At 35.2% G+C, this 17,300-nt stretch overlaps 1 protein-coding gene across 6 annotated transcripts; it reads left to right on the top strand.

Moving 5' to 3' along the window:
• Positions 1–6,132: 6,132 nt before the first annotated feature.
• On the top strand, positions 6,133–16,202 carry LOC112515106 (pentatricopeptide repeat-containing protein At5g42310, chloroplastic-like). 6 transcript variants are annotated; one of them, XM_025121762.1, is made up of 6 exons: positions 6,133–6,306; positions 10,842–12,087; positions 13,740–13,892; positions 13,977–14,048; positions 14,157–14,363; positions 15,822–16,202. In XM_025121762.1, the coding sequence occupies exons 2-5, from the start codon at positions 10,861–10,863 to the stop codon at positions 14,259–14,261; spliced, it is 1,557 nt and encodes a 518-aa protein (XP_024977530.1). In that variant the 5' UTR covers positions 6,133–6,306; positions 10,842–10,860; the 3' UTR covers positions 14,262–14,363; positions 15,822–16,202. The 6 variants fall into 6 exon arrangements, with proteins under 6 accessions (XP_024977530.1, XP_024977529.1, XP_024977533.1 ...); XM_025121761.1 differs by lacking the exon at positions 6,133–6,306 and adding an exon at positions 9,523–9,592; XM_025121765.1 differs by lacking the exon at positions 6,133–6,306 and adding an exon at positions 9,523–9,592 and having other exon boundaries at positions 15,829–15,857.
• Positions 16,203–17,300: the final 1,098 nt, after the last annotated feature.

Genomic DNA, 17,300 nt, shown 5'->3' with positions numbered 1-17,300 from the left:
TACAACTCTTTTCTAACGAAATTACGAGGCACCCCCTTCAAAAAGGCTTTCATGGTTTATCATATTTTTCATTCACCTTTTTTTTATTTTTGAAACATTCAAAATAAGATCTGCTTACTTAAAAACCATGTATATCTAAAGCAAAAACATTGATGGTGATGTAAAATGATGTATGTTGTATATATGAAAGAAAAGGTGTTAGGAATAAAATAGGCCTAAATATTATTAAAGTTTAATTAAAATAATTTGGGCCAAAAATGGAAGGTTCAGAGAATATGCACTACTAAAGCGGCTAAGTCTGGAAGAGTAACCAAAGCCTTTGGTTCTAAAGACCAGAGCCTCTGGTGCACAAGCATTCAGGACCAAAGCTCTTATGGATGACCGAAGCACCTCTGGATACTAAAGTCATTTGGTTCTAGATACTAAGTTCTAAGGGCCAGAGCCCCTCTGGATGAACTATGCTCTGGATGCTAAGTGTCACATATGAAGACAAAGTCTGAAGATGATATAGTCTAAAAGGACTTGGTCATAAAGTTGCCCGAAACCAAGAGCTCGGATGCAGATCCTGGTCACAGAGCTCAGACACCGAGGGTATGAAGACCGAAGTCTTGCGCGCAAATAGCCAAGTACTCGGATACAAAGCTCAACTCCCAGATACAAAGCCTCTGCATAGCACATGCAGAGCCTCTGGGTCTCCTACTTAGCCCGTCAGTGTGAAGGTTCCACAACTCATCTTACAAGCCTTTTAAGGTTCAATTGAACAGCCAAAAGCAAAGCCACCCAGAATTCAGACCAACCAGAGACCCTCTAGACGACCAGAGTCTCTGAACGCTAGGATGGAGGATTCACTGAAAGAGCAACCAGAACCTCTGGTTCACGATCATTCAGGACCAGAGCTCCTCTGGTTGAACTATACGCTGAAAGACATTTATCAGATTTCTAGAAAAGAAAACCTCAAAGTTTTACAAGTCTGAAGAGACATTCTTCAGATCTCTGGAAAAGAATATTTCAAAGTTTTACGAGTCTAAAGACCCGACGAGCGCTAAATATTAAATCTGAAGACAAAGTTTGAAGACCTTGAGTTCATAGTTATTCAAACTTTGAACGAGAGAATGAAGTTGTTGGTTTCTATAACAACCTATGAAACCCTTCAAATTCTTAAAGATTTTGCTACAAGTCCTCTATAGAGCATAATAAAAACACATAATCTACCTTATTAAATAAATAATACACATTTAGAGGCAATTGCCAAGCATATTAAAAAAACTATGTTACACCTTTTTATTCCTATTCAACAATAAAGATAATAAGGGACACAAACAAATATATTTTAAGGATAAAACAACACAAAAATGGGGGTTTTAAGTCTATTAACATATATTAAAACTTGAAATTTCATAGTTATCAACATTCCACGTGTGTTATTTGCGTAAGTGCTTGGCGGAAGAAGAAAGTGTCGTTCCTTTATCAGAAATTCATGTGGATGGAAACAACCGATGTGTGGAAGAACTTGACGCCATTTTAGAAAGAAGGTCAAAGGAATTTCGTCACAAAGAAGTGACTGTGGTCAAGGTTCAAGGTAAGCATCATCAGGGAGCAAACTTGACTTAGAAAGCCGAAGAGGATATGAAAAGGCAGTGGTCTTGGATTTACCTTTAGTATATAATATTTTGAGAATCAGTTGCAATTAGTTATTCTATTGTACAAGTCGCAACTGCAAGATGCTAACTAGAGATCTGCTTAATTTCAAATAACGGGAGGTACGACCCTAACATTGTAACTCATGCATCACATGCCAAGGTCGTAAGTTTTGTACAATACCTAGGAGATTTGGGGATCAACGACTCTTAAGCCGCGACCCTAGCATCGCAAGAACAACATAGCACTTTCATGTACCGTGAGTGTCCTTTTTAGACACGAGTGACCCTTGAGCCGCGACCCTAGGGTCGCATGCCAATGTCACAAATCGTAGCAGTGACATAAATGCGAGATTTCATCTCTTATTTCATTAAATTCTCATATCTACCTGTCCCCCTTCCCATTAAATTCAGCTTAGAAGCACTCAAGTCCAGGAAATCGGTTTCTTGGGAGCATTTAAGGGCTTCTAGGCTAAAGGATTCAAGTATAGGATCAAACTTCAAAAAACTAGATACATGATAAATCGATTTCTTGGTTTTTTATAAAGAAAACCAAGCGAGTGAGTTAAAAATGCTTTGTAAAACTAGATACATCTCAAAATGTTTACCTTGCTTACATTTCTATCCTTACTTCAAGTATTATCTCATTTTTTTGATGATTTAGTCATATAACCTCATTTGAGGACACTTTGTGCATTTGAAGGAAGAAATTTTATTGAGGTCATAAATCTATCCTTTTCCATGATTAAACCTTAATTGGAAAGTGATCACATGAAGATTGGCTTAAAGTCTTGGGGTTTTTATTATGTAACATTGTTGACCTAACTTGGGGTCATTGTAAATTGAGGATTTTATTGAATATGAGAAACATGGTGGTTGGACTGCTAGCCTTTCATTTGAGTTACGAAGTATATTTACCTCATTAGATTGTATGAATGTCCCATTTTGTCATTAAATGAGTGGATGGATCTTCAAGTAGGTATTAGGAGGGTTGAGTTTTTAGGTGTTACTTTGAAGGTAGGCACTAAGAACTCCGCCATTTGAGGTGTTACCTTGGAGGTAGACATTAAGTGTGTCAAGCCTTGAGGTGTTATTCGTAGGAATAGACATAAGATCAACCGATTCTTAAGATAAAACTTGTTAAGAGGTCTTTGGGACACTTGGACTGTAAGTTTTGAAATGTCACGCGAAAACGTTGTAGGAGTGACATACTTATGTGTTCCCTTCACTTTCAATGAATACTAGTCTCTCGCGTTGATTCCAAACAAATTTTATACATGGATTATAAATGGTTTTAGATAATTATATTGCTCTTGCTTATTTCATGTTCATGTTCATGTTCATGTTCATGTTCACTAGACTTTTTGGCATAATACCTGTTTTGTGTAGACATGTATCTTAGGTCCTAATGGTGGGGTTGCCAAGCAGGTTTGACCGACTATAGTAGAGAGAGCTTAGGGGAAAAACTTTTGGGACACCAAGCATTGACATAGTCTTTTGATGGTTTAGATGACACCCGATTGTAATCTAGTTTGTTAAGGATTAGATTAGGAGGTTGTTAACCTAAAACCAATTTACTTAAAATTGTAATTAACTGATGTTTATTGTTCCTTTTTGGGTAAAGCTCGTATTTTGGGATTTTGTATACCACATATATGGTTTATCTATGGAAAATTTTTGTTTTCCCAATTTTGGGGGTGTTACATGAAGGTTGTCAGGAAGGGAGGTCATTGTGGAGCGATGGTCGTCGGTAAGAGAAGTCAAATGTCGTGAAGAGAGGTCAGGCCTCGTGAAGAGAGGCCATCTATGTACTGGTAGCGACTAGGTTATAAGGCGAGAAGAGAGAGTCGTCGTGAAGAGAGGTCACGTGTTTTCAGTTAAGGGGTAGGAAAGGTAATTTTGTTGGCCAAACTTGGACAAGTGAGCATTATTGACTGTGCGAATAAGTTGGCCTTTTTTTCATTAAGCTACACGTAAAAAGCCAAAATGTTTGTGCAAATAAGCCCGTTAAGTCATAAAGACCAATAAGTGAAAGCTAAACACCCTTAAGAATCTCACACTAAGCACACATGGTTTTCTCTCTTGAAATACACTAATAACTAGTAAGTGTTTTTTTTTCTTACACACACAAGGAGGATCTCTACACTGGTATTTGTATCCATCAAATTTAATGCGATGTATCAACTGTCTACGTGGTAATATATGTGTTCTATACATAAAACAAGACAAGACAAAACTCATGCACATTTGACGTGACATGGGACAGGGAAAAAACTCACTGTCCAACGTTTGACACGACATGTGACATGGACAAGGACTAGGATTGGATGAGACAAAGTGAGACAAAAAAGCTTTTCTTTGTTCCACCAAAACAGGTGGAACAAGATGAGACAAAAACTAAAAAGTACTAATCCCTGAACTTGATCTAACCTTAATTTGTGTCATTTATAACTATTATATGATATATAAAATCATCAAACAATTTTTAAGGACAACTTGTCTAGTCCTGTCCTATCCAGTCTTAGTTGTACCAAACACCAGACAGACAACTTGTCCTATCTAGTCTTGCATGTTTAGTCCTCTCTAGTCCTGTATAGTTATATCCTGTCCAGTTCAGTCCAATTACGTGTATGTGCCAAACGCTACATAAAGAGATAAAAATGGATGTACAAAGAGGTTTGGTAAAAGGGGTGAGTACGAACACAATATTTTTCAACTTTTTAAGTCTATTTTTGAAGGACCATTCCTGTAACTTTAGGTTATATAAATATGATATTTAGTTTTTTTGGGTAACATTTGTTTCTTCTCTCATATAACTAACCCGAGATCTGTACAACTTATATATTTTAGCTTTGGGGTTTTAGTTGTGAAGATTGGCGGCAGGGGTGTTTTATGATTCGATTTGGACGATTTAACCCCTTAAACCATAACCAAACCACAATGCCTTTCCTATTAAAATTTTCAAACCGAGCGGTTTGGCAACATGTAACCAAATCGGTTAACCCAGACCATAGCTCGATTTGACAACATGTGACCAAACCGGTCAACCTAAACCATAAAAGACGGTCTGTTCTGACCAGTTTAGGTAGTTTGGGCCTTTTATGGCTTTAAACTTAGAAAAACATAACATATACATTCAAAACAAAATTTCTATCAATATAACATTATTATAAAGTAGGATATCAAATTATAAAAGATTCATCTATCTCTATTAACTAAAAAACACTGATCAAGTTGAAAAAATGTTAAACAAATCCACTAACAATAGTTGAAATTTTGGACAAATATTGAGCAAATCGAAAAACAATTTGAAATTTTGGATTTAATTTTTGACTGACTCTGGAATTTTGCCAATTTAGATAGACACTGTCGATAGAAAAATAAAGAATATAACATAATGTCTTGTACGAACTTTTTTAATTGTGCCATAAAGTTGATTATATAATATGAGAAACTAAATATAACTAATATGCGTATTTTTGGAGGTTAGTTCGGTCAAACAACTCAAAAAAACATTTAAACTCTAGACAAGACCAGATCAAACGGTTTGAAATTTTACAGGGTGTTTGGGATTGCTTATTTGAAATAACTTATACTTTTCTAAAAAAACACTTATCAACTTATTATAAGTTAGAAGAATTTAACTTTTTTAAAAACTTCTTATTACCGGTTTGACATTGATATAAGTTGTTTATCCAAACATTCAAAAATGCTTATTATCGGTACCACACCGTAACCGTAATAAATTAACTAGAAGAGTACTCGCGTAATGCAACGAGACACATCTCGATTTTAATGTTCTATTTTATTATTTGTCTTTGTCGATGTTATAATACGATTTTATGTGTTTTTAAGAAAGCAATAATGATTTTATTTTTGAATAAAATATAAATTTGAAATATCATAAAAATTTTAAAAAAAATATATCAATGTTAATATCAAATCAACTATTTAAAAGTTCTTATTTTTTATGTAATTTCTTTAATTTTTTATTATAATGTAATTTAAGTTTAATAAYGAAATAATTTATTTTTGGTTTAATAATATAACATTTTATAAAGATAATAATTAAGTATTCTGTTAGAACTCAATGATTATTCTAATTATATTTTAGTTGTTTATCCTGTATTTGATTATGTTTATCTGCAGTTAGTTACACGAATCAAGATATGAAGCTTTGATAAGTTGTACTTACGCACAATATGTCAATATAGTTGCAATCTTGAGTTTTAAGTAATATGCATTAATAAACATTACTTTATGCATAAAAAATAATTTTTAAGAGTTTTTATCAAATACTTTATAATCTAGTATAATAATATAGATAAATTGTTTTTATAAACAATTCCAACACCTTATCATAGACTATTCTAACGGTAAAAAACGGTCCGCTTAATTTGGTTTGATCGATTTGAACGAACGGTCCAACGAATTTTCTAAAATGTTAATTGACGGATTTTGGGAGAGGAAATCAAGAAGCCAGAATTTTGTTCCCGTGGCCCCACCCCAGCCCAAAACCTACAGCCGTTCGGCCATCTTCCGACCACGAGCCACCGGCGCCTACGAGCCTTCCTTGGAGTTCGATTTGTGGTTCGATTGCTGATTTTCTTCAAACAAAAGCTTTGGAGTTCGATTTCATCTGCAAAAGGTTCTATTTCATCTGCAAAAGGTTCAATTTCTTCTTTTATTGCTCACTTCATCACTTGTTCCTGCAATTTGGTGTTCCCTTTTCTTCTACTAGAGTACCTAACACTTTTGCAATAGTTTTGGTTCTTTTGGAGAGTAGAGACTGTTCATTCTTCCAGCTTTGCTATTTGCCAATCAATGGATAAAAAGCTCCAAATAAAATCCCATGAGGCCACGAGAGAATCTGGATAAAAGCTCCAAGTCTTTAGCAAACCCCATGACAGAAGAATATGCATGTCAATTGTTTCTTCGCTTAATTTACTCTTGAATATACCCGATTTTATGAATTGTTCATCTGGTTAAACTTTGAATTAGAGTAGGATGGTGTTCATTGCTCTGTTCTTTTTCCTTTCCAGTTTGTGATGATTTTCTGAATGGTTGTGTAACATGTGCGTAGAAAAAGGACTTACTAACGTTTCAAACGAAGACGTAATGACTCGTTTTCAAATGATGAAAACTCATAGAGAACAGTTGTATAATGTAACTACTTATTTTTAATGATATGGTATTTTGTTATGTGCCCCCGTCCATAAATTTCCTGGATCCGCCACTGGTTGTGAATCTTCAAATCTGAAGATTATATTGAGAAATAGATCTGTTTCATTTTAGATTTTATGATAGAGCTCTTGACTTGAGTAAACATTTCAGTTGGAATGTGCAAGATCAAGTAAGTATCTCTTCTGTATTACTGATTTTTAGTACATAATCGTTCATAATTAATGTCTGAAGAGGGAATAGTCACCAGCCTTATTCTATCTGATTGTCTCTTCTATAAAATAAATGAATGGGATTTTGAGTAGAAGTCAAAAGGAAACTCAAAATTGCAACCAGTTTTCTGAAAAAAGTGTGTAGGCCCAACTGCATATGAATAAGAATGTTAAGAAATGATATACAGAAAATGCCCAATTGAAGAAGACGTGATTACTTCTGGATTTTTTATTTTTCTTCAAATAATAAGGTGAAACTGTTGAAGTTGTCAGCATTCTTTTGGCACAACTTTTGTTTCACTTGGGAAGAGGTCGCATAAGGTATGCACTGTGTTTATTTAAATGCTAAAAGTCTTCTGTATTCGTATGAATTGTTGAAACTCACAAAAAATAAGAAAACAAACAGAAATTGAGAGCCCAAAAGCTTGACTTCATTGAATAACTTTTAAGGCTTTATATAGCCAACTACAACTGAAAAAAGCTGGAAATCAGCAGAAAAATCACCCATGATATTTGAATCCTACAAATAAGGAAAACCTACCTTGAAATCGTCAAAAACAGAATAAAGGAATAAACACTGGCTACTGAAATTTATTATGGAACAACAGCACAAACTCGGCAATAACTTTAACATATCTTCCCTGAACTGGACAGGAGCTGCTGCTGTCCATTTCACTTTAATGCCATCTCGCATACACCCATCGTCTCCCTCATTTTGACAAAGACCTCGAGTTTCAAGGTCTTAGTCATCACATCAGCAACTTGATCTTGAGTTCTACAGTACTTCAACTCAATCACACCATCATCAGATAACTCATGAAGGAAGTGATATCTAACCTGGAACTGCTTGCTTCTCCCATGAAAAAATGGATTCTTGGACAATTTGAGTGTAGAAGAATTATCCCATTGTATCATAGTGCACTTACTGTTACCCCCATCTAGGCTGTTCAAAATCCTACCCAACCAAACAGCTTGACATGCACAAGCAGCAGCCACAATATACTCGGCTTCAGTTGTGGAAAGACTAACCACTCGTTGCTTTTTAGAAGATCAAGAGACTTGGCATAAACACATACCCAGAAGTGCTTCTCTTGTCGTCAGAGTCGCCATCATGATCACTATCTGAAGAAGTCCACAATTCTTCTGCTCCTTCATCTTTCTTGTAATACGCCCCGTAGTCGGTAGTGCCTTTCACATATTTGAATACCCTCTTGACAGCTTGCATATGCAGCTGATTAGGCGTTTCCATATTTCTGCTTGCTAAACTTACCAGATACATTAGGTCAGGTCTCGTCACGTTAAGTACATTTAGCTGCCAATTGCTTGCTCGTACTATGTGGTGTCCACTCTTGTCCCTTCTTCATCTTTTTCCATCTTGAAGCTAGGCACCATGAGATTTCTAAGTCAATTACACTCTTTCATGCGAAACCTTTGCATACCTTGTCAGCATATTTTTTTGACCGATAAAGATGCCAACTTCATTCTGAATTACCTCGGCCTTTAAGGGTGACAATTGTGGCTGTGACACTTTGAACATACATCAGGAGCTATAATAAGGTTGAAATCTAAAGACTTGGAACATTGAGAAGTTGAAAATACAAAAGAGGGTTTTTTGCTTGACATATCATTATGACTAAGAATTCTTAAGGCTAAGAATATCTGAAAAACTTCGATGATCCATTTGAAGAGCTTTGATCGGCTTTTATAGTTGAAGTCTTTTAGTGGATGACTGGCATCTTCCAGTGGTCTTCATAATAATCCAATTTGAAACCGGCATCTTCCATTGAAGTAGAATAATTGAGATGTGGCCGACAAAATCAATCTTTTGTTTTGAAAAGTTGAAAGTTGAAAAGTAAAGCCTTTTGTCTGTATTGAATAATGAGACCAACACATCGCATCTGCTTTTGGAATAAACATATCGAATCTACTTTAAACAATATCTTGTGAATAAAGTTCTTATCATGTACCTGTATAATTTTGATAAGATAAAATTTTTGAACAAGATGTTATCGAAAATACCAAAGAGTGTATTTCACGTGGTTTTGATAAGATATATTTTGAATAGATACAAAGAATTGCTTGCAAAAGCAATACCCAAACACACACAACACTTTGAAGATTAAAAATAATATTCAAAAGGATCTTGACTGTCTTGATATAAGTTTTGGGTAGCTGGTACTTGAGATGTGACATGCACACTATAGGGGACGGGACGGGACTGGACAAAAGAAAATAGTCCTATGTTTGGCATGCCATGCATAAAAAATACATGAGACAAGATGAGATTATTTTTAAATTTCATGGGACAAAACTTGGTAGTTTTTGTTCCACCAAAAAAGTAGAACAACATGAAACTAAATATGATTTGACTATATTACCCTTGTTTCAAATTGGAAAAACTAATTAGCACAGCTCCTTCACCTCGTCTCTTCCATCATCTTCTGCCTCTTCACATCGTCTCTTCGTCATCGTTTCTTCCACAGCCTCTTCACATCGCCTCCTCCACATCGCCTCTTCCACATCGGCTTCTTCCACCGGCCTCCATCGCCTCCTCTGCAATCGGTATGATTTCTCCCTCTCGTTTTTTTGCTGCTCACGATTTTGCTTTGTTTTTGTTTATCGCCTCCTCTGCAATCGTTTCTTTGTTTATCGCCTCCTCTGCAATCGTTTCTTTGTTTATCGCCTCCTCTGCAAACTGGGGTGATGTTATTATGATGTTTTTGTTATAATGAAATGTCAYAAGATAAATTTGGTTCTAATGCAACTCAATTTGGGTAGATGAAACATAAGCATAAGCTTATTGTCTTCATTTCTTGGTACAACATTCCTGTCATAAGTTGCTATTGGTTCTAATGCAACTCAATTTTTAACTAATAGATATGTCTGGAATGATCAGATAAGTATAAGCATGCCCTAGTGGTAAACCCTACAGAATTTAGGGGTAATATGGTCATTTTAACAGTTTTATCCTGTCTTGTCCTAGTCGTACCAAACATGAGAAAGACAATTAGTCTAGTCCCGTCCCGTCCAGTCCACTCTAGTCTGCACCAAACACTACCTAAGAAATAACTTATTCTACCTAAATCAGTCATATCAAAAGCCTGCTTCATGGAGTTTTTAAATTCTTCACACATAGCTGAATCACTACCCGTGAAGATCAAGTCATCTACATATATGCTTACTATCGGAATTTTCCACCTGCTCCTTTCTTGGTGAAGAGTGTGTGCTCACTTGGACTCTTTAGAAAACCTTCAGTAATAAAACAGGACTCGATTTCTATTATATCAAGCCTGTGGGACTTGTTTAAGGTCATACAAAGCCTTTTTTAACTTCAATGTGAGGGGGCATTTTCGGATCACTCGGTGGTTGAGGCTAGTGGGGGGCTCGGAATCACACCTGGGATATGTCTTGTATTTGGGCAAAGTCGCCCCGACCCTTTGCCAACTGACTTACATGCGGAAGGCCATTGTAATTGGCTTCCTATTGCAAATAGAACAATTGATTTTGCAAAAAATTCAAAAAGAACACCTCTAGTTTGCAAGAATAAGCTTTGACAAAAAAGTGTCAAGTTTTAAAAATTTCCCTACTATCTCCTCGGTGCCTATTTAGATCATCTTCAAGTCCATGCTAATTACAAAGTGGAGTAGAAGCTAATGAAAGAATGTTGTTTTGCAATTCATGAAAACTGACCAAAAAATGATAAAATTAACTTTGTTGGTTATTTTCTATAAAAGGGCTAGGTTCGACAGCGTTGTTAGAATGCTTGTGTTCTGCTCATGACTGATAACTCAACTTTGGTTTTCTCATGCAGTTGCTACAGAGGAGATGCAATGTCCATCTTGTGTTCCATTACAAGTGGAGTCATTTCTCACCGTAAATCATTCGAATTCCTTCTTGCTCCAAGATTTTGTCAAGCCAGCAGCCTAAACCGCAATAATCTGAATCCTTTATGCCATCGAATTCATGTTGAAGAGGTTTATGCAAATGGACTAAAGTGCTTAGCAAATGGATTTGAGAAGTCGTTGATTTCAGAGAGCCAAACTGAATATACTACAGGCGAGGAGCTGTCATCTGAGCTGTCAAACAGGTACATATGTGGGCTATGTGAAGCAGGAAACATTGATAAAGCAATGGCTTTTCTTTCTCAGATGGAAGCCCTAGGATTTCGTTTGAGTTATGGCTCCTACACTTGTCTGTTAATATCCCTTGCGAGTGTAGGCAGGACTTTGGAAGTGGAGGCAATTTTTCAAGAAATGGTAAGCTCGGGGTTTCAGCCAAGGCCAAAAGTGTATAATGTCTTGCTTAAATGTTTTCTGGGAAAAGGTCTTCTGACCGTTGCAGATAGAGTTATGGAGTCAATGAACGATATGGGTGTGTGTAAGAACCGAGAAACATACGAGATTCTCCTTGGTTATCATGTTAGATCTGGACGTTTGGAAGATTCTTGGGAAGTTGTTGCCAAAATGAGGAAGGATGGGTTCGAACCTAATACATTTGTGTACAGTAGAATTATTGAACTTTATAGGGACAATGGAATGTGGAAGAAAGCTATAAACCTTGTAGGAGAAATAAGGGAAAACGGAGTCTCACTTGACAAGAAGATTTTTAATAGTATCATAGACATCTTTGGGAAATCTGGTGAACTAGGAGATGCCATAGAAGTGTTTGATAAAATGCAGCAAGAAGGGATTACACCCGATATCAGCACATGGAATTCTTTGATCGGGTGGCATTGCAAGCATGGAGATCTGATGAATGCCCTTCTACTGTTTGATAAGATGCAAACACAAGGATTATATCCTGATCCAAGTATCTTCATTACCATCATTAGTCGCTTAGGAGAACAGGGCAAGTGGGACATAATAGAGAAAAACTTTGAGCAAATGAAACATGGAGGGCACTGGAAAAGTGGGATCATTTATGCAGTTTTGGTTGATATTTATGGGCAATATGGGAGATTTGAGGATGCTGAGGAATGCATAAATACACTAAAACTGGAAGGAGTTCCACTCTCAGCTAGAATATATTGTGTGCTCGCAAACGCCTATGCCCAACAGGCAAGTTATTATTCTATTTCTAGATTCTTGGATTGGATTTTCACTCTCTCACCGGTTCATTTTACTATTATGGCATTGAGTTGGTGCTCTATATTGTCATGGTTGCTTGGTAAATGCAGAATAATTAAAAACATGCATCAACAAAGCGTCAAATATTTATAACCAGCTACATGATCTTTTTGGAGTCACAATGAAGTTAACTAAATATCAACCACCTTTCTATGCTGTTCTGCCATGGCTTTCCATTATCAATAGAATATAAAATTATATATCTGTTCTAAGTAGGGTTGTAAACGAACCGAACGAACACGAACATAGACTTGTTCATGTTCGTTCATTTAACTTAACCAAACAAACGAACGATCACGAACGGTAAACGAACAAAAATCTGTGTTCGTGTTCGTTCGTTTAGAAATCAGGTGTGTTCGTGTTCTTTATCTTCGTTCGTTAACATGTTAAACGAACGTAAACGAACGAACGTAAACGAACGAACGTAAACGAACGAACGTAAACGAACGAACATAAATGAACAAGCTAAACGAACAGTGAAAAGTGAAAAGGTTAAAATTTCAAATAAGACAAAATGATGATAAAATTTAAATCTAAATAAATTCTAAAAAGTTAAAACTTAAATAAATATTATTTGAATTCAAACTAAATAAATAAAAGATTATATATTAAATTTAATATATAAACGAACATAAAGAAATGAATATAAACGAACGTAAATGAACGAACATTCACGAACATAAATGAATGAACGAGACTCTTGTTCATGTTCGTTCGTTTAACTCAACGAACAAAAAAAATTGTTCATGTTCGTTCATTTATTAAATAAACGAACATAAACGACCTTCCCGCCGAACGGTTCACGAATGGTTCGCTGAACGTTCGGTTCTTTTACAACCTTAGTTCTAAGCATTGTTCTTAGCGTGAATGTGTTAACAAACTGCTATACTTTTAACATGCAAAAAAGAAAAGAACATTGACGAATAATCATTGAGTCCTCTCCTGGAGAACACTTGCTAAGAGACCTGCCAACAGAGATAATTAGTGAATCTCGGGGAGATATTTATTATATAATTAGTTTCTCTCCTTTCTAGTTTTCTATCTCCCATCTATCAATTTTCTTTAGTTACTCACCTAAGCAATTATGATCCGGAAGTCTATCTTGAGCAAGTGTTCGGATCTATTACGACATACCAAAAACAAAATAATGTATGGCTCTTTGAAGATTCTTATGTTTCCAAACATTGTTTTTCTTATACAACAGTCTCCTATGAACATGTTGATATGAAAATGGTCTATCTGAAGATTATACACTTTATGGGTCTGCAAGAACAAAATCTAACACACACACACACACAAATATATATAACAACTATGTGATATAAAGGAAAGTATGGTAAATTGATATATATAGCAATTGGATATCCAACCAAGTGGTCTTTGCCCAATGGTATAAGTGAATCTATTAAGGATTTGTGTTCAATACCTAAAAAAACCAAATTGGACTTTCAGTTTGTTGTGGAACTCGTTCGCCAGTCCATCATTTGCTTAAACTTGCATATATAAAGACAGGTAGCAACACTGGGTTTTAAAACTGTCTACGAGTGTTGTTAATTTGTTTGCTTCTCGATCTTCTTACACAGGGTCTGTGCGAGCAAACAGTTAAAGTTCTCCAGTTGATGGAACTTGATGGAATCGAACCAAACCTTATCATGCTCAATGTTTTGATAAATGCATTCGGTATTGCTGGAAGACACTTGGAGGCACTCTCAGTATATCAGCACATAAAAGAAAGTGTATGTCTGTTTGCCTATTAAACCTAATGATACATCTTAAATTGAAGCTCTCTATGCTAATTGTAATCTTAAATGTTCTTGAAGGGTGTTAGTCCTGATGTGGTTACCTACAGTACACTAATGAAAGCTTTAATAAGGGCAAAGGAGTTCGACAAGGTGTGCAAACCCCAATCCTGTCTTCAACATCCAATGCAATTTGTATTGCTAAATTTTTGCAGTTTTAGTGTAGTTGGAATTGCGTAAATGTTTGTGGGTCGATGCCAGGTACCTGTAATATATAAGGATATGGAGTCCACTGGGTGCTCACCGGATAGGAAAGCCAGAGAGTTGCTGCAAACTGCAATGATGGTTCTTCAACGTAGGCATTAATTATATTGACTGATAGATGTACATCTCTTTCTACACCTCATTGCTTCCTTCTCCATAAACAATGGGAGTTCTCCACTGTTTGGATTTCTTCAACCTGGTCAGGTACTCATTTACTTGTGCCTTCTTTAGCCTTTTTTTGGTTTTTTCCACTTGAATTTTGAGCCCTAGTATCTAGTCAAGAGTAAATCTATGAAAACCCACAAACCCACCATCCTTTTTCCTTTCTGAAGAAAAGGTTTTGATGAGTTTGATGGTAACTATAGTGTTTTCATTTAGGGAATCATAAAATCTTTCCATCATATTTTTGAAGTAGTTTATTTTGACAGGCTGACAGCAAATATGACTCTTTGAGGCTGTGATTTCTTGGTTACACCAGCTAATAACCCTACCACATAATGCTTTTATTCTAGCTTTTTGCTATATATGATGTGCTGCTTTTTGGCATGGTGAATCTGATATAATTGATCAAGCATGGAGTTCAAATATACCAAAGTTGGATGTGCATAAGATAAAACAAACATTGTGATTGCACCAAGAACGGATTTTCTCAGATCATGTTGCTTGCATACTCATAACTGCTTAAAACAACTCGAACTCACTATAACAAAATTGGGTTTATAGGACGCTCAAGTGTTTTGAGTGTTCTAATAGAGTGCCATATAGGATCAACAAATAAAACGTTCTATTTAAAAATGTTAAGGTAAGTTTATATGATGCTTTTGGGCGTCGTAACAAGTTTTTAGGACCTTTTTAAAAAAAGTTTCGTATTAGCTATTTTATAGGACATAAACCCATATTTTTATAGGACCCTTGTGTTTACAGGACACTTTTCCAAATAGTGTCATAAGGCTAGCGCCGTCTATAAACTTATTGTAACACTTTTAGATAAGATAATTTATTTTTTGATCCTATAAACTTAAGTCCTACAAGGCATTCTATTAGAACGTTAAACAATTTAGGCATCCTATAAACTCAATTTTGACAACATCAGTCCACCATGGAATTGGTTGTAATGAGTTATCTAGTACCAAGAGGTCAAATGTGTTCAATTTTTAAAATAAAATGAAGTGGGCCCAGCTGGGACCCGGTTGTGGCTTTTGTTTTTGGGCAAGACATTAACCTTTAAGGCGTGGTTCTTGTGTTCATGTCTCTTATTGAATGCCTTTCTATGTATTTACATGTTAGACTCCACTCTCCCACCCTCTTAGCTGTCCAGTCTGATTCATTCAAACATAGATGTATTAAGGGGCTTCTGTCTTTTTTCCTTTTTCCAGATCTTAATAGCATTTAACAGTCCAATGAATAAGAATCGCTTAGTTTGTCTGAAATCAGCAAGTATCAAATGGATCCCTAGCTTGTTCCTTAATCCATATTATGAATTTAAGATGCTAATGGAATATATATATATATATATATATATATAATTGCCTGATATATATTTGCTAGTACTGCTGAGAACGTTGGAGCAATTTGCACAAAGATACTTGTCTCCAATGCATAATGAATCTGACCGAAACACATACAATTGTGTTGTCTTTTAACTGTTAATTTACTGTGTAGAGGGGAGAAGGGCATTTGCCTTTTTGGGTAACAACGTTACGTGACCTCAACTGATCACATGGGCCCTTGGAGAAATGCTAGTAAAATCCCCAGCGGACTTGAACCGGTGACGTAGAAGCCCAAGCCTTATTGCTAGTGGAGCGTTGCCTGTTGGCTTTCTTCGGCATTGATTTTCGTCACAAAACTCAGACGAAAGTTGGTGGAGTTGCGGAACCAAATCAAGGGTTTCATAATTGATTTATGAGATTGGGGTCTAGGAATGGTTTATGACATATCCAAGCATGCAGAAGGTCACCTATTTCAGAAGATGCATCAACATGTATATATTTATATATGCCAATCACCAAGCTTCAAGAAAGAAGCCTTAATATTTTATTTTGTTACAAGGTTTATTTATTATTATTATTATTATTATTATTATTATTTAGATTGAAGGTTGTTTTTGATTTAATAAGGTTTGTATCACAAATTTGTCATTTAATTTGAATTATTTTGCATGAGTTTGTTGCTGGTATTCTTGAAGATAAATAAATATAAGATGAGAATGGAGAGGACCTAAATCCAAATTCAAAACGTAAGTTTAGTAACTAACACGGTGTTTCCGAAACCTTTTTTTTATTGAGGAAAGGAAATTATATACATATATATACAGACTTGGGATCATGTGAGACCAGACTGTTTTCGTGAGACCCGTAAGACTATTTTTTTACACTTGAAACTTCACAGCAAAATGCTGTGAAGGTGACTTTTTTTAACCTTCATAGTGTTTTTGCTGTGAAGGTTCAACTATTTTGAACCTTCACAGTGTTTTTGTTGTGAAGTTTCAAGTGTAAAAATATAGTCTCACGAAAACATGCTGGTCTCACGTGAACCCAACCCTATATATACATATATATATATACATATATATACTAGAAAGGTACTCGCGCAATGCAGCGAGATAAATCTTGATTTTAATGTTTGGTTTTATTCTAGTCTCTATCGATATAATACGATTTTATGTGGTTTTGATAAAGCAGTAATGGTTTTATTTTTTAATGAAATATAAATTTGAAGATGACATAAAAATTGAACAAAATAAATTGATATTAGTATTAAATTAACTATTTAATAATTCTTGTTTTTTTGGTGTAACTTCTTTAATTCAATTTTTTTATTATAATTTAATTTATTTTCCTTATATAAAGATAATAATTAAACATTCTGTTAGAACTCAATGATTATCTTAATTATATTTTTGATTTTCTATATTTAAAATGAATGTTTATCTTGTATTTGATTAAATTTATCTGCAGTTAGTCACACGATTTTAAAAATAGAGTTTTAATAAGTTGTACTTATGCATAATTACTTGTAATCTTGAATTTTAAGTAATATGCATCAGTATACAGTACTTTATGCATAACAAAAATATATCGATATTCGTATCAAATTAACTATTTAAAATTCCTCATTTTTTGTGTAATTTTTTAATTCAAT

Source organism: Cynara cardunculus, assembly GCF_001531365.2.
Source record: "Cynara cardunculus var. scolymus isolate 2C chromosome LG 7, CcrdV1, whole genome shotgun sequence".
Lineage (NCBI taxonomy): Eukaryota > Viridiplantae > Streptophyta > Magnoliopsida > Asterales > Asteraceae > Cynara > Cynara cardunculus.
This window is presented reverse-complemented; position numbering and strand designations above follow the sequence as displayed.